We start from the raw sequence: 21,327 nt of genomic DNA, 5'->3' as shown, positions 1-21,327 counted from the left end.
CCTAAGCTACTATCTGCTCCTTCAGAGATAGTAAGCCCATCAGCAGCAGGCAATCTTCCATCCATCTGATCTACGGAACCACCTACTAACAGGGCCTCAGTCTTATCTGGACTGAGCTTCAGTTTGTTGGCTCCCATCCAGTCCATTACTGGGACAAGACATTGGTCCAGCACATCCACTGCCAAATCTATAGATGTAAAGGAAAATTAGAGCTGTGTGTTCTCCGCATAAAGCTGAAACCACACTAAAACTCTGAATGACTTCACTCAGTGGCTTCATGGAGGATAGAATTGAACCCGGAGAGACCCCACACTGAAGGCCCCATGGTGCCAAAAAACACACCCCAAGCATCAGCCACTGAAGATGACCATCCAGGTAGGACCAGAACCACTGCATAGCCATGCCACCCACCTCCAACTCTAATAACCTTTCCAGGAGGACATTGTGATCAAAGGTATTGAAAGCTGTTGAGAAGTCAAGGAGGATTAACAGGGACACATTGCCCCCCCTCCCAAGAGAGGTCATCATATAAGGTGACCAAGGCAGTTTTTGTGCCAAAGTCAGGCCCAAACCCCCTGAAATGGATCTAAAAAATCAGTCTCCAATAACTCCTGGATCTGGTCAGTGACCACTCACTCAAGAACCTTGTTTTTTAAAAAAGGTTGGCAACTGGCTGGTAGCTCTCAGAATCTAGGGATTGTTTCTTAAGCAGTGGTCTTTTCACTGCATCCATCAAACTAACAGGAACCACCCCCTCTCATAAAGAAGCACTGACCACCTGCCCATCTCAGAAGGCTGTCTCCTCCCTGCTGGATTTTATCAGCCAAGAGGGGCAAGGGTCCAGAATGCAGATAGTTTCCCAAAGCAATCCAAGTGTCTCTCATGTCTTGCTAAAATGTTGTTTTTAACAGGATATACGCTTGGTCTTCATCACCCCAGTTATACAGAAAATTCCAAGTGGGTCTGAACCTCAATGCTTAAAATCCCTGATAGATTATAAGGATCCAGAGATCATGCTAAGGGTGGCCAAATTTTGTGTGGCTGCCATAAAACTCAGGGAGCAAGCTGTGCATTACAAAGACTAAGGCCTCAGAATCAAACCCTAGATAATATTTTAGAGACTAAGGCCTAAACTACATTTCTAATGGCTATCATATTCGTATTGTTTATTGCTATATTCTATTGTAAATTCAAACTTAATTCTATTGTGTTTCATGTTTGTTTAGTACAGTATGTGAATCTGGTCTGGGACCGTAATAAACTTCATTTCATTTCATTTCATTTCAATCCAAGTGCCTTGTCCACATCATCAAATCACAGCAACTGAAATTCATCTAACGACACAGAACTGGCCACTGTGCTCGGGACATCTCTTGAGATTCAAATGCTGTTACAGCAGAGACAAGGTGATTTTACCCTCCAAATGCTTGGCAAGCAAGTCAGAGCAAGCTACCCTCAGTCCTACCACCTCTTTTAGCCAATCCACAAAAGTCCCTGCACTACCCAGAAAAGCTCTGCCAGGTGGCATAGGGAGGATGCCATGGAGGTAGCAAAGCGTGCTTTTTTGCTGCCTTCACTGCCACTGCCATTCAGCTGGAGTTTTCCTCCACTTGCATTCAAGCTGTATCTCAGCTTGATTCTTCACTTAAGTTTGAGAGGATACCACGTGCTCAGACAGACTCCATGAAGCAGGAGAGGGGACTCGGGGTGATTGTGTCAACAGCTGTTCCACTGATCAAGCAGGGCTTCAACGGGAGTGCCTGCCATATCAGTGGGGGAAACTCCCAGAGTCGACTGTTAACCACTTGCATCCATCATTCATACTAATAGGTCCCCCACCTCTGCAGAGGGGAAAGGGTGTTGAAAGCCTAAAGCTCAACAGGAAGTGGTCTGACCATGACAAGGGGCTGTGTCAATATCCCCCACTTACAGATCACTCTCTTCTGGCCCAGTCAAAAAGACAAAATCCAGAGTGTGACCAGCCATATGTGTCAGACCAGTGACATGTTGGGACAGCCCCGTTGTCATGGCAGCCATGAAGTCCTGAGCCACCCACCTTGGCATGGATATTGATGTTCCCAAGAACCAACACTCTGGGAGTCCTAAACATCGCCGCCAAGACCAGGTCCCCCATTCAGGCAGGGAGACTGCTGGGCAGCCAGGCAGGCAGTAAACCAACAGAATCTCTAATCTGTCCCAATTACCCAATGCCATAAATAAATAATTAAAACATAGCAAATGTTCTACTCTGAACTAAGCCTGGCTGAATTCAATGGGACTCACTCCCATAAAAGTGAATATAGGAATGCAAAATAAATGGCCTGAGAAACAAGAAATGTTTTCATTTGGCACTGAAGATATAGCAAGCTCAGCACCAGACAAACCTGCCTATGAAAAGAAAACTGGGGCCAGAGCATCACCATGGAGAAGGCCCTGTCTCTGCTGATGTCAGTTTATCTCTGTTTCTCATTCCCGACCCCCAAAGAATCTTAAATTCATCATCACTTCATGGATTTTACTCCAATGCTCTACGTGCAGCTTCCTTTGTGCTCGACCCCAAAGCTACATTTAGTGCAGAATGTTGCAGCATGATTGCTGACAGCAGATCCTGCTACCAGCCAAGTTCAAGGTGCTACCAGTGGCAGAACTAGCCACTCGGGCACCTGGAGAGGCGCACATGCTGTGCACCCAGGGGTGGGGTGATCTGGCGAGGCAGTGATTGCATCCAGGGGGATTTTGTCACACACACCCTCAGGATGACACCCGGGGCAGACCACCCCCCCTTCCCCTGGGTGCTACTGTTAGTATCTAAAGCCCTAACAACTTGGGACCTGTTTACATCTGAGTTCTTGCAAATGCAAAACAGCAACTATGTGCCACCTGTAATAGCGCCAATTCTGCCAATCAAAGCAGTCAAGTGGGCACATGTGAGTTAAGGCCGTCTCATAGGTAAACTGATCCCAAGTTGTTAAGGGCTTTGTATACTAGATAACCACCTCAGATGCATTGGGCAATGATGTATGTTGGGAGCACAAAGGGGGTGGGGATCAGGAAGTATTTCAGGTGTTGAAAGAGCTAATTTAGCAATAGGAATTAATACCTACAAACAAATACAGATTCCTCATTTCCATCCAAAGGGCAATTCAGCCTACATTCTTTTCTCCTCTACTGAAACCAACGCCTGTTCTATATTATTAATCTGATTAATCTGATGTGCTGAATTTGCCCATGGGTCCTGCCAAAGCAAAGAGATACACCTTTTGTCAATTTAGAATTCAGACCAGCCTAAGACTGAACATGTTAGTGTTTGCTCAAAACATTTGAGATATGCTTGAAGGAAGAAAAGCAGCAACTCAGCAGGATCCATCATAAGATGTGGAAAGGGACAAACAACCCATTTAGCCAAAGATCACATTCCACATCTCTGAGCCCAAACTACGCTTTGAAAAAGGACTGCACAAAAGCTCATGAACACCAGAGCAGTTTTTTCAGTTTATCAGCATTTCGATAATCTTGGCCATTTCAGAAAAATATAGAAAGGGGGTGGAATCCAGGCTTCTCAGATTCAAGAGCATTGTGGTCTGGCCATGGTGTGGGCTCTCTTTGTCTCCTCTTCGGATTGCATAATCTGAAGATGTAAACAAGATATCTGGAGAGAGGAAAACTTTCAAGCACATTATTGATGCTTCTTGCCCTTATTGGACTGCTGGAAAGCAACCAGGGCACTGAGGAGCAGATATTACAAATATTAAGGGAAGGTGTGGTTCTGACACTCTTGAAAGTCTTAAACAGACTAGCACTTGACCTGCCTGATCTGAACATTGCAAATTTGCAGTATGCGGGCAAGTTGCTTAAGTATGTAGTGTGTCACCCAACTTCTGAGTTTATTGGATGAAATTGTTTTTTTAGGTGCTTTCCAATCTGGTTGCCTGTCTAGTTCTTGAACAGAAACTGCCATGGATGATCTTCATCAGGAGGTGGAGAAGGGGAGCAATTCTCTTCATTGGATATGTCCTAGCCGGAGTGTGGCTTGGTGGGACCATTTTGTTTTAACTTCAGTCCTTCCAGGGAAGATGAGCTGAGGAGATGGTGGTAGAAGATTGCTGCAGTTTTTGGTAAGGTTGCCACAAGGATGCTGCCACGAGGATGCAACTTGCCTCCTATGCTGTTTAACATCTATAGGAAATTAATACCTGGGTAGCATGACCTGGGACCCAGGTGAATGCCATAACCTGGGGCAAATGTCAAGACAGCACAGCACACCACTGCATGCACCTATGCTCACATCCTCAGTAACTGCATGCGCAGTACATGTCTCTGATACCTGGGTGCCATAATTTAGAGGTGTCATGACTCTGAAAATGTATACATGAGTTGTCCCCATGTTCTGTTATCCAATTATATTGCAGGAAAGCTTCACACATGTGACAATCAGGAGCTAATCATGTATAGAAAATGTTATAAAGGTTTATTGGATTTTGTATTCTCTGCCCAGTCTTTCAGAATTGTCCACTGGGTCTCTTTATTCACACAGCTGCATGGGCTATATCTGAATCCTTTCCATGCACTGTGTGTCTTCTTTTTGCTTGAAGAATCAGCATTTTTGTTGCACCCTCCTTTGCAGGATAACAAAATGACTTGGTCATGTTCCTCTCTGATTTCTATCTTCTGATCCCAGAGAGGCAGAGGAAGTCTTGAATCAGTGTCCTGTGTCACTTTTGGATTAAATGAAGGTAAACAAACCAATGACTGATGCTCATAATTATGATGTGAATGTAGTGTTGGGTTGGTTTCTGGTGATCTTAGAGTAGTTATAGAACATACTTTGGATGGGGTTGCTGGAGGGGTCACACTCCAACATTCAGTTGCTCTTTTGGGGTCCAGAGGCCATGTTCAACTTCTTCTTGTTCTTACTTGTAAACTTACCTACTAAGCTTTTCGTGAAATGTATCCCACCCCTCCATCAATTTATCCACCCAAATTCTCGTTCTGCAAAAATGGACAGAGGGAAAGGGAGCACTGAACTGGGAATTAAAGGAAGTAAAAACAGCAGCAGACAATACCACTGGGAAAACATGGTTCTGGAACTGCCAGTGGAAGTTGATGTTTCCCATGAGTCCCTACAGTGGATACTAGGACTCCATGAAGCCAGTGAGAGTGAGGGCAATGCTTCTTGCATTCACCCCAGGGGCTCATGGGAAAGAAAAAGAAAGGAAAAGTGGCAACTGCTGGCTACTAGGACTTCTGGGGCTGTGATGACCCAGGATCTGGAAAACACACAAAAACAGCTTTTAAAATAAAATCACCAAAAGAATTCCTGTTAGAACTTTCAACCAGTAATTGCTAGTGATGTGATAATTTCAAGTAATTGAACTTTCAAGTAATTGCTAGTGATGTGATAATTTCTCAAGGGGTAGATGCAGCCAGCCTTTGGGGGGAAAGGCAGAGGAATGATTATTTTTCTTTGTGGCTTTTCTCAACATGGCGAGGTAGTAAAGAGGAAAGCTGCACCAATTTAATTTCTGTCTATGGTGAAGTGCTTAAAAGCAGCACCGGCGTCTTGTTGGGGGAGGGAGTGGAGCAGGCAGATGTGGAAATGCCCAGGAAGAAGTCGACTTTAAATCCTCTAGGGCTGGGGTATACAAAGGCATTACAATGCGTTACACTGCGAACCTATAGGCATTTGCTCAGAAGCAAATTCAGTGGGTTTGCTCCCAGGAAAGCAGTCCTAGGTGTGTAGCATTATGTCACAGAACATTAAGCCATGACTGGAAAAGTGCTGCTTGACAGCTAGGGATAAACACTGGATGGAAACACCCTGACCAAAACAACCACAGAACGATGAAGCGAGAGCCTGATAAAACTCAAGCAGCTGTGAGTCATGCAAAGCAAACCACGGCAAGTGGGCATTGCCAGAAGGAACCCAAGGTGCTCCCGCTTCTTGCCAAGGTGCTTCTGTGCTTGGGCAGCACTCAACAAAATGCAGCCTAAGCACACTTGGAAGCTCAGGTCCATCAACTTTCAACCTTAATGATCAGTGACAGGTCATTTTCTCAAATCATGGCAAGAAATTTCACAAAGGAAACTGGTGTTTTTAATCAAGGCTTCACCCCTAGACACCCCCAAAACACACCTGCTGGTAGCTGACTGGTGCTTCTTTGCTTCAGCCCAGGAATGGATTAAGAAAGTTGCTTTTGGCAGACCAGGGGAACAGTGAGAGAAACTGGATCAACCTTTATTTTTTCATACAAAAGATCCCAGGTTTAACCCTTGGCATTTCTTAGAGTGGGGACCGGCTTCTGTTAGAGGCAGCAGAACCTCAGTTAGTTAAGTATTTTTATTGCTTTTTATTGATTTGGGGGGCAGTTGCCCCCTACCCCCCCCCCCAGCTGCACCCATGAGGGCTAGCAGAGAGCCCTGCCTAAAATCGTGGAGAGCCTTTGCCAGCTACTGTAGTAGACAATACTGAGCTTATGATCCAATTCAGTTTCCTATTGTCATTGTGAGCTGGAAATAAGCTGATCATTTAGTAGATATTTCAAAAACTGCTGCCTCCTCAAGCTTTTATTTTGAAGGAGTCCAATGCTAGCCACGAACTGATTTTTTGCATTCAGATCATAGCAGAGCGGCTGGGCAGGGTTCACACACAGCATATCAGCCCAAGTGAGAGGATGTAGGTGTCCCAGCTTCCCAATGCAATGGGTTGCTGGCCCTTACCAAGAGGGAGAGGGGAGGGCAAGGCATGGCCCGGTGCTGTGTGTGACCGCTGAGCCACCATGCACCACCCCAGCCAGAAAGCAGTGGTGTTCCACCAGCACCACCTCACCAGCTGCTAGCCATGGTTGAATGTGGCTCAAAATACCATGCACCAACCAGACCACGTTTTGTGGAGGGGCAAGATGACCTCCTCCTCCCTCCTGTTGCCAATGCCCATTTGTTTACCATCCCACATGGGACCTAACTCTACAGTCACTCGAGAAAGTGAAAGGTGAGCAGAGGCTCCTTGCTCTTGTCACTGCTTTGCTTCCTTAGAGGGGACAGGTTAGCAGTCAGTGACAGCAGGGAGGATGTGCAGTTCAGGCCAAGGAGGCTGTGGTACTGCCCCAACTCCAGCCGGGATGTCAACCTCAGCAGGTGCTGGAAACAGTGAGCCAGAAACAGAGGGACTGGATGCAAAGGAGAGAGATCCTGCACCTTTAACAGAAGCACTGAGGAGGAAAAATTGGCAAGTGGAGATTTGTGCAATGGATTTCTGAGGCTTATAAGTGATTAAACATATTCATAACTGCAAAACACTTTTTTGTTTAGGCAAGACTAACCTGACATGCAATCTTATTACATTCAGGGTTTTTTTTAAGAAAGATCTTGATTTTTATCTATATTTTTGAAAATTTTATTATGTCCACTATTTTTAAAGTCCGTTTTTATCACTATTTGACTGAATATTCTATATAATTTCATGAAAACTGCTTAAATATATTATTATTATTATTATTATTATTATTATTATTATTATTACTACTACTACTACTACTACTACTACATAAATCTTGCTAAAGGACTCAGTATATTGCCCTAAACCTTGGTTTTATATACTCCTCAAAATCGCTTGGAGTTGCAAAGTGATCTCAGAGGAGAGATCTGGGGAGATTTGCACTGACTGTCTCCTTTTTAAACATATGAAGCTATTCTTCCTAAAACAGTCACCTTTGGATGTTCATAAAATAAATTATTTATTTTGAAGGTGAAACATTTAATAACAGCCCTAGACCAGACACCAGGGAAATGTATAACAAACGGGAAGCCAAAACACAAATCTTTGCAGAGACAAGAGCCCATGAACAGGATGAATCCAGAAACAAGCTAAATATTTAAAGCTAAAAATCCCCATAGTTTAAGGAAGGCATTGTGCAAATAAATAGAAAACATCTGTTGAATTTTTCTTCATTACAGCTTGAGGGGGAATCAGTTGCTATTGTGAAATGCCCAGATATATTGACCATGCAGGGACTCAGTGTCAGATCAAATGCTTCACAACTAACCAGCTGATCACAGCAGAAGAGGCAAGATAAACTGTTCTTAATAAAACATTCTACATGATGAGCAGCTAAAGTTGCTCAGGGCAGCAGATTCATTTTCACAGGTGTGTAACGTCTCAACGCAACTGGGTCCTTGTTGCAGGTAAATCTGTAATGGGAATGACTTAAGCCCTCTTCGTGCCTTCAGTCTGAATGAACCAAGTGGTCTGCAGCAGCATGTACGATAAGCCCTGTCCCCTTGATGATGCTCCAGCACCAGGCACAGGGCAATGCAGGATTGGTGCTAGTCTGCATCAACACATGGGGACATCTCACTAAGGCAGAGCATGCAGCAGTGGAATCCATGCTGCTCCTGCATGCAAGTTTTGTGCAATGTCCACTCAACGCCATCTACATCATTTTCCTATTTAATCCAGATTGGGGGGGGGGATAAATCACAGCAGGAATGGTAAATCTGGATATAATGGGATGGTGTTCTGATGAGGATTATGTCACATGGATGCTGCAAAAATCTTGCATGCTGTCATGTGGGGGATGCTCCAAGGTCCATTGCCCACCTGCTTGCCATCTCCCTCTGGACCAAAACCACACAACTGTGCAGCAGAAGAGCTCCATTTCCCTACTCTTGTCATTTCTTGCATGCTCAGAGGTGAACAGGAATCAACAGGGGAGAAACTGCTGGACCAGGAGAATCCACAGAATGGCAAATGCGCCCTGCTGCAAGGGTTTGGGTCTTGGCAGGTGCTCAACGATGCCTGATCACATTTCTAGATCAGGTCCACCTAGTCCAAAAGTGGACAATATGACATCTCCGGAACCTCATATACAAGATGTAAAGATGATGCTTCTGGTATAGCAGCTATGGGGAACCTGTGGCCCTCCAAATGTTGCTGGACTCCAACCAGCCCCATCTAAGCAGTGCTATTTTTCTAGAAAAAGAGGTGCCGGAACTCACCATGAACACATCTCTCATTCTCTTAGAATGGCAATGGTGTCCATCTGAGAAGGGCTGGAACTGAGTTCCAGCAAGTTCCAGCTGAAAAAAGCCCTGCATCTAAACATGGTGCACATCTAAACATAACAGCTGTTGTTGTTTAGTCATTTAGTCGTGTCCGACTCTTTGTGACCCCCTGGACCAGAGCACACCAGGCACTCCTGTCTTCCACTGCCTCCCACAGTTTGGTCAAACTCATGTTGGTTTCTTCAAGAACACTGTCCAACCATCTTGTCCTCTGTCGTCCCCTTCTCCTTGTGCACCTGATCTTTCCCAACATCAGGGTCTTTTCCAGGGAGTCTTCTTTTCTCATGAGGTGGCCAAAGTATTGGAGCCTCAGCTTCACAATCTGTCCCTCCAGTGAAGCACTAAGGGCTGATTTTGATCTTCTTGCAGTCCATGGGACTCTCAAGAGTCTCCTCCAGCACCATAATTCAAAAGCATCAATTCTTCGGCGATCAGCCTTCTTTATGGTCCAGGTCTCACTTCCATACATCACTACTGGGAAAACCATAGCTTTAACTATACGGACCTTTGTTGGTAAGGTGATGTCTCTGCTTTTTAAGATGCTTTCTAGCTTTGCCATTGCCTTTATCCCAATAAGCAGGTGTCTTTTAATTTTGTGGCTGCTGTCACCATCTGCAGTGATCATGGAGCCCAAGAAAGTAAAATGCCTCCATTTCTTCCCCTTCTATTTGCCAGGAGGTGATGGGACCAGTGGCCATGATCTTCGTTTTTTTGATGCTGAGCTTCAGACCATATTTTGCACTCTCCTCTTTCACCCTCATGAAAAGGTTCTTTAATTCCTCCTCACTTTCTGTCATCAAGAATGAGATTTTGGCCATCAAACTCCATGGACAAAGACAACAGGCATATAAAACATAACAGTATGTCCTTTTAAAATGTGGGGTTCTTTTTTAGGGGGGTTATTGGGTGGTTGTTGTTTTTATTTTGATTATGTATTTTGTGGCTTTATATTTTGATTTTATTCTGTGAACCATCCTGATACCTCTGGGTATATAAATTCAATAAATAAATAAATAATAAAATAAACAGAATGCCTAAGCATAGAAGCTCCATCTATGGTTCATAATAGTTGGCATCTGTATTTTGTGCAAGCAGATTGTTACAAAAGATTACTGCCAGACCAACTCTCCGAGGGCCTTCTAGCAAGAGGAAACTTGTCATCTCACTAGAAGGTGAGGGCAACCTGAAGCCTGTGGATCTTATATCAGCTAGCCTCTGTTGTCTCAGGCAAAGAATAGTTAGTAAACTGCCATCTTGTCTGAAGTATTGTTTCCTGACCTAAATAAAAGTTACATACAGAATTTGTCAGGGTGGTGGTGTTTGTTAAGCCATCTAAGCTATGTGCATCTTGGTTCGACTATGTCAACAAGGTATCAACGAATAAAAATGGAGCAGTGAGCTTAGCCAAGCCAAGTTGAGATCTGCCCTCTGGTGGTTCTGTGGTTTCATTACATACAGAAGAGAAGGCACATTAAAAAAACAACCAGTGGGCTGTTCATAATAAGTCATTTTTGTATAAAGCAGTGTTTCCTCCAACTGTTTTTGGACTACAACTCCCATCTTTCCTAGCTAGCAGGACCAATGGTCACACTGGTATCAAGGAAACTTTTCCTACCCACTCCTTTTCATCTCTAAAACTTATGATCTAGATAAGAATCTATAAAATTAAAAACCCTTGAAGTACACACAAAAATATATTTGTATTTTTAAAAAAGAAAACATACTGCAGTCTTTAATGTTTACAGAGAGTACAGTTTGTAATATTCTCCAAATTACATCCCAATTAAGTTAACAAAACTTGGAAACTTAATTCACCAGTATGTTCCCCTGCATAAGGTCCACGGTTCTAAAGTGCTCCAATACCTTCACATGAGCTTGTGCAGGAGAACTTCCCATTGCATTTTAACCAAGGCGTTGGGTAAAATGCATTGCCATCTACACTCAAATTAGAAGTCAGCATTCCTTCTCTACAACTCACTTCAAAGTAACATTGGCTTGGATTCTAACAGCTTCCCCAAAAAGGCTTTTGTGCCTCTCCCTTTCCTTCACTCCCCCAACCCATTCCTGAGGAAGGGGGAGACTCTCTGGAACAGTAGGAAGAAGTCAACCCCAAATGAGGAGAGCTTTTCACACATGCAACACAACCTTTGAACTCAAGCCATGAGGGAAGGCTTTAATTTTTTTTTTAATATGTAGAGTTGACTGACAAATATTTCAAAGCAAATATTGGACACACTATGTAGATCTGAAAGTCACTCAAGTATTCAGGTTTGTTTGTGGTTTTAGACAATACTAACTCTTCTACAGAAATATTTTCAAAGCAACAGCACACTGACATCATTTTCTTTACATTCTAATGGCGTAAGTTACGTAGCCACTTGACTTTCAGACTTCTAGCTCTGTACTAATGTGTATTTGCACCTAGCTTGACCTGCTACTGCCAGCCAGTCAGTGACACTGGCCCCCATTCTCTCCTGGACTTGAATCCTGGCCACCGTGGCTCATGAAGCTAGGTCCCAGACATTTCACCTCTGATATTCCTGCTTGTTCTAACCCCTGCATCTTTCTGTGAGGGTGCAAAATCTTATTGAATACTTCCCTTTACTACAAGTATGTGGAGTCTAATGTTGTTTAATGAGCTGGAACACTTTGCTTATCAGTAATTTGGAGGTGGTCCTCATATGCTCAGAGACTTTGCGCCTGTTCATCAGGGAAGATAGGAAGCCCAGAGCACTTGTTCTTTAGATGTCCCTTTTATGAAGAGGCATGTAGTGAGACCATTGATCCCCTACTGGTGAGGCTCGCTGACCTCACAGAAAAGCAAAAATTTGACCTTTTCTGGTTAGGCATAGATCATAAGACGACCCGGATGGTCGCCAGATTCTGTGTACAGATCTGTAGGCGCAGACCATCCCCCGACCCAAACTAGGTCATTAAGATAATCCCCAAACTCGGTTCCAAGGGTGACTCTGGGTCATCTCTCTGTGGTAGCTTATCCTAAAGTTTTAAGTGTCTATACGCTTATTGCATTTATAAATTTTAAATTTATTGGTGTACATTGTTTTAAATGTTTATTTTCCTTCTGGGATTGTACCTCCAAGTGTGTTTTATAAGCTGGATTCCGACCGTAATAAATTATCTATCTATCTGGAGGTGGTCCTGGCGTGTTCGCTTCGGCAGCACATATACTAAAATTGGAACAATGGAGGTGGTCCTGGCATCCTTGGCGACATGCCTGCTAAGTGTGGGTTTCTGGGAGTGTATCCATTCATGCCACTGACCCTTGGAATAAGGTTACCAGATTTTTTTCAATGAATCTGGGGACACTTTTCAACTTCCATGGATTTTGTATGGGGACTGAGTTGAAAATCTGGGGACTGTCCCCGGGAAACGGGGACATCTGGTAACCTTACCTTGGAGCTGCGGGCCGGGTCACTGCTATCTGTGGGGGAGGCGCAGGGCCACCTCGTCCTCGGCCACAGGGAGGTTGGCTTCCATTTGCAATACCTGGTTTTTCTTCCTTCTGTTCACCTGGCTTTTTCTTGGTCTCATTTGCTCCTTTTTCTTTATCTGAAAACATTGTTGGGGGGGAAACAGGACTTATTTTTTGAACCCAAAGCCAGAATGCAAATTCTGGACTGAAACATGGCACATGTAAGACATGCTTCTGTGATTGGCACCTAGTGGTCAAAGGTTGGAACCGAGCCTGCTCTAGGCCTGTGGTCGTGGGAGGGGTTCCAATACGGATAGCAGACTAAAAACTGTGTAACAGAAACAAAGAAATGAAGCTAGTTATTGTTTCAGCCTACCTACGTTATAGCACCCTTCACAAACAATTGCCAAAAAGGTTAGGCTGCAAAGGAGCGACAAGAGTATCAGTAGTTTCTTATCAGGCCTCTGCTTCAAACAAAACAATCTTTAATGTTCTGACTGAGCTGAGGGAAGGCAATTGCAAAGCTAGTTTGAAACCAGCTAGGAGGTCTTGGTACAGAATGTAAGGCATAAGACATTGGACTTCGTGCAGTTCTTCTCATCCTGATAGGGAACTGCAACTTCCATCGGTCCCAGCCAGATTGCCAAGAATCAGGAATAATAGGAGTCCAAAATATCTGTAGGATGCAGGACTGGAAAAGACTACATTAGGATCCTTCATTCATGCATAACATGAAAGGATGTCACATACGTTTTTTGGTTGAGGGACTGCTAATCCCACCCACCAAGGTCTTGTGGCCCCCTGCCCACATTAGGCAAGTACATCTGTAAAGGGAAGCCTCTTAAGAATGGACTTCTATGCACATAGATTCCAGAATGGTGGAAAGCCATTCTGTGGAAGTCTAATCACATTGGTTTTTCTTTGCTTCTGCTTAGCCCCACAGCCCCATTCTACACCCCCTCTATCTGTCCATCCCCCAGCCACAGCTCCCCAAAACACCTATCTGGAGACTTGGGAAAATATCCTGAACACCCCCCAACTGTCCCGATAAAACTGGGAGATCCTGTTATTTCACACAAGAGACAGCAGACATTTTAGGTGTCATGATCTCACCCCACCCCCAAAAAGCACTTTTGAGGGCTGCAATCTCGCATGAGTCATGTGCCTCATGCAGGAAGGTAGCCCCAGAAGACGGCACCCCGTTTTTTTGCCTCGAAATGTTAGAGGGATAGAGGGTATGTGAACAATGAGACAAAGCTGAGTTTCTGGAGGGTTGTCCAAAACTAAGCTGATCTTCACCTGGTTTTCAACAATCCTCCTACCCATCCCACATCCTACAGAACAGCCATCTGCAAAGGCTTTTCAAGGGGCACAGATGGCTGCAGTGCAGAGAAGGAAAGTTTTCTTTTGTGAATTCCCTTCCATTCACTTCTCTTAGTATCGAAGTCAATATCATTTTCTCTGTAAATCTCCTGCAGTTTGTAAACTACAAGTCCCAGAATCCCTGGCAGGAAATGATGCTCTGTGCATCACTGTCAGCTGAGGAGACAGCTTGCTGTAATGGCTTTCAAACTGTTCCTCACCTTGACCCTCTTTTGGATTGCTGGGTTTTGGCGCTGTCTCAAAAGGGTTTTCTTCAGCCTCCCCCCGGGCTTGCTGTGCCTTTAGTTTGTTCCTCCTTTTGTTTTCCTCAGCTTGCTAATGTGAAGAACAAAAGTGAACATCCCAGAATTAGTCTCACGAATAATCACCATCTAATGAGAAACAAACGAACAAAAAACCCCATCAACAATCTTTTGCAGCATCCTTACATTTTGCAATTTCTTCTTGAGCTCGAGATTCATATCTTGGTACCCTTTTGATATAGCGTTGAGGTAGTAGATACTCAGGCTAAATGGGGGAAAACCACATATGCTATGTCACATAATTATTACAACCATTAAAAACCATTTTAAAAGTAGAAATAGGGAGAAATTTCATTCAGTTCGCATTTTGAAACAAAACAGTTATTTTTCTGTTATTTATTTTATTTCTTATCTGCACTTCACCATAAGGTCCCAGGGTGGTTTACAACAAATATAATATTAAAATCAGCTAAAACTAATTACTGTCAAGGGAATAGGGTGGATCTTAAAAGAAATATCTCATGTGCCAAAGTCCAGGGTAAAGAGGCTAGCATTTGAAATCCACACTTCTCCGAATATTTTGACATAGTTCTCTAATGACAATGTGGATATTAGAGGAAAGTGTTAATAAAACTGCATATATTAATGAAAATAATGTACAAAATGCAATATAGAAGAATAAATTTATTTCACTTGAGATAATCCAAAATTGACAGATTCATGCATCTCTATTTTAAGCAGAGTGATATAACAATCATCTTCCTTACCAGAAGCTGATGCAAGTGAATTGCACCCTAGACAAAAACGATGGTTTGATGTTTCTGGAGTCCATGCAACGCTGTGTCAAGTACTCCTTTTACACAACCACATCCTTCAGTTGCTATTTCATCCTTGCCCCCCACCCCCGTTTAGCTGCTTTAAAGGAACTCTGAGGTGAAGCTGCCGTCAACAATAATCTCAGAATTCTGGCAGGGATGGCCTAAGACATGGTCTTGCCTGAGGCCAAAGACAATATGGCATCCCCTCACCCGCTCCTTCCATTGGCAGGAGCCAAGTGGCCTGGAAGATGAATTGTACTTCTAACACTGGCAGTGGAGTAGCATCTTCCACCACACCTGAGCGTAACAAGCAAGTTTAGGGAGCGTATGACAGGCCTGAGGCACACAAAACTGAGGAAGGGAACAGCTGGTGGGATCAGGAAGAAAGGGGGGGTGTTGCTGTGCCCCCTGCCAGCTTCTGCTCCTCAAGGCAATTATCTCAATCTGCCTAACAATAGAGCCAGCTTTCAATTCAGGGGCCATTAAAAGAGGAGTCCACCTTCCCCGCCCCCCATCCCTTTAGCCCTCCTGGCTACACTGGGTAGTGAATGCATTCTACGTATGTCTAAAAAAGATGGGGATGTATTTATTTTTAAGCATATAAATGTTGCTGTACATACACCATCAGCAGTATGAAGGGCAGGATCACACCAGGGTTTGAGAGAAGTCTGAAAACCTTCCGAAACCAGGAAGGGAAATCATGCTCCAGAGTTTCTCCAATGACCTCAAACATTCTGGTTTTCCCGCTGTTAGTGCAAAGACACACAGAGATAAAGGGTGGGAATGTAAATAGTGTTTTTGTTAAAGTAATACTAATAACAAATACAAATATTATTTATTTGTGTAGCTGAAGCAATTACAAAAAACCACGAATAATTCACAACCATAGTAATGCCAGAATATAACCCAATCAGTCTTTATTGCTACCAGATATATTAAACCACTCAAGGAATTTTAGCTTTTGGGGGGGGGGGGACAGGGGTCTCCTAACAAGTTTCAGCACCCTTAACAAATTACATTTCCTAGGTTTTTTGGGGGGGGGGAAGCAATGACGATAAAAATGGTATAACAGTGCTTTAAATGTATACGTCGTGCAAATGTGGCAGTTCACATGACTGGACGCTTATTCGTCTTTTCAGAAAGGGAGGTGGGCTCCTCCATCCCCAAATACCCCTGTTATGTACTAAGCTTGGATCCTAGAACAATAGGCAAGTAGGATCCTAGAATGCAACAACTGATTGGCTTGCAGGAAAAGACCAATCAGGCTCCAGGAGGGAAGCAGAATCAGCCAATCAGACGGGACTCATTGTGTAAATAATGTATATAAAAGCCTGATGTTTGGGGGGCAATTCAATCACTGTTTTACAAGCTGCAATAAAGAGCATGAAATCACTACAGGACTCCCAAGTATATTTCAACCCCCCACAAGGAAAATTTGATTTCACAGAGGAAGATTGTAGCCTAGCCTTTTCACTGATACGTTAATTTTCTGTATGTTGGAATTAGGCGTGCATGAGCTTACACCAAAAGTCAAGGCATTCTCTCTAATCAAGTGATACACATAGCAGTGCTTTCTCCACAGGGCTGAGGGAGCACCAGGTGCATCTTCCTTCCCACAGCCCAGGGCAAGTGGCTAGGCAGCAGCTCACAGGAGGGAGAACAGCAGGGCCTTGTTCACTTCCCTCCTGCTCACTGACATTGAAACAGGGGCACTCACATTTGCAAGCAACTCAGGTGAATCCTGAGAACATCTGGAGAAGAATTTCTTACTGTTGCATTAAAAGAGCCCTGGAGGGTATTACACATTCATTCGTTATGGGGCTGTCCATGAAAGTGCCATGTGTTGTTTCATGTGCGCTTTTTACAAAATAGTGCAAGAGTGGAAGCAGTTAATGAGACAGTAGGGTCGTTATATCCTTGCACAAGTTCTGGGGCTGCACATATACAGATCCACCTCTAGATGTCACACATGGCTTTCCATAATTACAAATGAAAACTAGCAATCCTCAGCATCCCCTGTTTTGTAGCTATTGACTTTCCTGAGGTCTTTTCCAGATTTTGAAACAAAGGAGCATGTTAATGAATCTGGGCCTTATCTTGAGTCTGAGAGCAAAGGACCTGGGTTTCCACACAGCTCAGTAATAATTACCGGTATTGTTGTTTACATCAGTGGCCCTTTGCTGAGTAAGAAAAGCACAAACTTGTGAGATATTGCCAAGACCCACAGCCACATGGCACTGCTGTGCAACCCAGGTGAGGGATGTTTTGGTGGGATGGCGGTGGCAGGGCAGGGGGTACTTCCCGTTTCACCTCAAGCGGCAAAGAGGGAAGCACTGGCTCTAACTGGAAGGGAAAGAGATAGGGAGGTAGCATTCTAAGTATTTTGGGAAGCAGTCTAGGCCAGCACTGGGATACTAGATCTAGCCAGCAGGCCAGGACCTGAAGGTTGTGGACATGCTCCAGTTTACTCTGCATCCAGTGCACTCCCAGTGCTGGTTTGAGAAGCAGTGTGCGCACAATGTTTGCCACAATCCATATTTGTCCCTACTCTATCCTTATCTTTCCAACATAAATATCCCTCATCTTGCCAATCCCAGTAGAGCTTGCTATCTGCCAGCCCAGCTTCCAAAGAAACAACCAAGAACTCACTTGAAGTTGTCAATTGTTTCTTTGTAGCCATGTCCTTATCTGCCCCACACTTATTGTCACATATCACATCAGAGGTGGGGCAGGTGGGTATGATCTGAGAAAAACAGTCTCTTGGGCCAAACAAACCTGTGCCAGGTGGTGCAGGAGATTATGCACAGTTGTGGAAGGAACCAGAAAGACACAGAGAGTAGCAGAGAAGTGGCATATCCTGCACTGCAACATTTCTCTGATGAAAGTAGGGACATCCTATTCCACCACCATTTTATTATTTATAGCCCACCCAGCTGACTGGGTTGCCCCAGCCACTCTGGGCATAAACTTTCCTACACAGAACTTCCTTCAGGTGACTCAGGGGTCACATAACTCCATAACCTCCAATATTTCTCTGACAAAAATAGGGACATCCTAAGGGAAAAGGGGACAGTCAAATCAGATCAAATCAGAAACTGGGACAGCTTCTGTAAATCCAGAACTGTCCCTGGAAATAGGGACACTTGGAGGATCTGGGCAAATAATAACAAAACTCCAAAGAGGTTTAAAAGGTAAAGACAAATAGCTTGTTCTGGAAATGCCAAGGGGATGGGAAGTCAGTGTAGAGAGTTGAGGACAATGTGACCCAGCTAAATTCACAAACACTGTTCATTCAAATAAAGCAACAGGCCATATTCTCTTTTTAAAAATGCCATAGATCTATGGGGATATGATTTGTTTTGGCAAGCAAAATATTTTGTATGACTTCTGGAAATTGAAACAAGGCATGAGTAATAGGCCCTTCAGAGACGTATAAATTTAAAAATCAGGAACAATCCCACATCTAGTTCCATTTGACCTGTACTTTCCCCTCCTACATTATTCCCCCCCCCCACAGTTATTGTATCCCACTTATATATATTTGTTCCTGACTTGTTTCCCATTCAACATAATAAATGCTACATGCAGAATGCAAATCTGAAGCGCAACTGAGACACTTCCATTCTCCAGGTACCCTGTGCAGCAGCATCTATGTATAGTTACTCAGAAGTATACCTTATTAAGTTCATAGTAGAAAAGAATATGTTCTGCAGAGTCTGGCACATTCAAAGAACATCTGCAATGTTTCTGGGGATGTTTAAATATCTGTCCCTGACAAAAGCTGAGGGGAAAATGTTTACTCAGGCTAACATAAAGGCCCTGCATTGGACTGGAATTATTAATTTTTAAATATAAGTGACCCTGTTATCTGTTGGCATACACAATATACCTTTAGAGCACATTTGAAGCCATTTTCCCCTTCAAAGAATTCTGGGCACTGTAGTTTGTTCATTATTGCTGGAAATTTGAACTCTACAACAAGTATACTACAGTGCCCAGTATACTTGTCGTAGAGTTCAAATTTCCAGCAATAATGAACAAACTACAGTGCCCATAATTCTTTGAAGGGGAAAATGGGCTTCAAATGGGCTTTAAAGGTATAGTATGTATACTGTCTTTGTCACTCCTATCTTTCACGAAAGTGCATCCAATGTTATAGATATTTGTTCAGTAATCCTACATCTGACTTTGAAGAAATGGATATAAAATGCTGTAAACCTGAATGGACCACAGTCAAAGGATGGAGGGACGGAAACAACTGTGTAGACAACTGGCAGCGTGGAGAGGAAGAGAATAAACAGCAGCATGGCCATGTAGAAGTTGTTTGATCGTGAGGCTTTGAAGACTCTCTCATGGGGAACATTGCAGCACATCACAGCCCAGCACTGCAGGTACATGGATGTATGGAGACGGATGACGTTGATCGCCGGCAGACATGGTGCATAAAAAGAGCCCATCCTATGAACATTCAATAAGCCATTTTCTCATAAAAATCTACAAAGGGGGTTCTCATAAAAATCTACAAAGGGGGCTCTTTTAGCTTTTATATCCCTTTGCTTTTCCAGCCACAAACCCTGGGATCTTCTATGGATTTGCCCACCCCAACACTCTGCTAGTCCATATTGGTTCGTATTTGGAGATAGGTGCTTTCAAAACAGCCATATTTATAAAGATTAAGTTAATATAGTTCTTATCTTATCACAGGTACACAATAATAAACATGATAAGCCCCCCTGGGAAAATGCATGCATGCACACACACCACCCTCCACACAGTTCATCCTCCTCTGCTACTCTATTCCCCCAACCTGGTTGGATTGATCTATTATTATCATTTATTACAGTTGCCAGATTGTTTGACTTTACCGCCAAAGGCACATTCTTCCATTGTCTCCTAAGACAGGGATGCCAACCAACCACTCTGAAGCTTTTGTTCCTGCTTCTTTATAATTGTTTGTTTTATTCATAATTGAATAGTTTATTCCTAAATTAATAACTGACTGCTGTAGCTGAAGGGTCGAACTGAATTTATTACAGCATAAACGCAGAAACATGTCTATCGTATAGCATTGAGCTCAGGGGGATTCACAGCAGTGCTTGCCAATGGTGGAGTGTGAAGGAATGGGTCTTTCTTGAAAGGTAAACACCAACTCCCACATTCATGATTTGCCACGATATTTATAGCCTCCTGTGTTTTTGTCACATTGGAGGAGCCAAATGTAGGAGCAAGGAAGCAACACCGAATTAGAAACTAATAATGATTGCCCTGTATATGCCCTGTATATTCCAAAAGTCTGACAACAACAATAGCTGAATTTGTCACACCTGAAAGGTGGCATCCAACATGACTATGTCTTCAGAGAAGGACTCGTGATTGAGTCACCATTTGTTACTCTCAATTTATAACAGCTTATTTCACAGCGTCCAGGCATGATTTCAGTGAAGTCACACCACAGTAAAGCTGGTACAATGAAGTGGAGAATCAAGACCAGAGGTGACAAGTGTGATTTTCCACATTTATATCAGAGATTTGACAAGCAAAGCAGAAGAATTCAGTCACATTGGCAAACCTTAACCTTAAGTACAGCCACTTCTACAAGATCTCTCATGCAGTATTCCACCAAGACACACTTACCAGATCATGCCTTGATTGAAGATCAGGCCCAACACATTTCCACTAATATCAAATTCTGAATATGAAGGCTGAAGGGAAAGCATAATGAATTCTCTTAGAGTTGCAACAAAGCTTTAAAACAATGTGCAAAGATTGCATATTGATCATTTTGCATTAGGAACAGGTTTTCCCCAAGCAAATGAACAAATCTCCAGAACTGGGGCAATAATATAATCTGAAACACATATGCAAAATAATATTTAAATGAGACCTGACTGTAGAGTTTTTCATATAGAGTTCTAGGCCTGCATGGCACTATAATAGATGTAATAGAATCTAACATGTTGATTTTTAAACAATAAAATGAGTTTTAGGGGTTTTTTAAAGTACAAAACAAGTAATAACCAGTGTTTCTTTCTGTTTCAGGTCATAGATGTTGTCAGAAAGTTCAAGATCAGACACAGAACTGTTCTCCCCCTTCTGCCTCTGAACCCCACACTAAACTGTACAAAAATAAAAACTGAACTTTGTTATGTATGCTTTGTTTCACTGAACCAAAATATGTAGCATATGGAAACAGCTTCTCTGGCCTTCCCCAACCAGGTGCCTTCCAGGTGCCCTGTTAGACTACAACTCCCATGACCTCTCACCATTGGCTCTGCTGGCTGGGGCTGATGGAAGCTGTAGTCCAAAAGATCCACAAATAATAAATTACATATGTGCCTCTAATTTAGGTTGAGATTTTATCTGTATTCACAATGTGGGGCATTGTTATGGG

At 43.3% G+C, this 21,327-nt stretch overlaps 1 protein-coding gene across 1 annotated transcript in view; it reads right to left on the bottom strand.

The window, feature by feature from the left end:
• The window catches only part of TMC1 (transmembrane channel like 1), a 71,437-nt gene that overhangs the window by 6,384 nt on the left and 43,726 nt on the right, over positions 1-21,327 (bottom strand). The window contains exons 15-20 of the mRNA XM_083701946.1: positions 20,571-20,638; positions 19,155-19,394; positions 15,557-15,682; positions 14,305-14,383; positions 14,077-14,191; positions 12,474-12,630 (exon numbers count right to left, since the gene is read on the bottom strand). Of these exons, the coding sequence (XP_083558072.1) occupies positions 12,474-12,630; positions 14,077-14,191; positions 14,305-14,383; positions 15,557-15,682; positions 19,155-19,394; positions 20,571-20,638 (785 nt within the window). The remainder of the gene's footprint in view (positions 1-12,473; positions 12,631-14,076; positions 14,192-14,304; positions 14,384-15,556; positions 15,683-19,154; positions 19,395-20,570; positions 20,639-21,327) is intronic.

Source organism: Podarcis gaigeae (genome assembly GCF_964106915.1).
Source record: "Podarcis gaigeae genome assembly, chromosome: 11".
NCBI lineage: Eukaryota > Metazoa > Chordata > Lepidosauria > Squamata > Lacertidae > Podarcis > Podarcis gaigeae.
The sequence above is the reverse complement of the archived record's forward strand: the minus strand, read 5'-3'. Positions and strand labels throughout refer to the sequence as shown.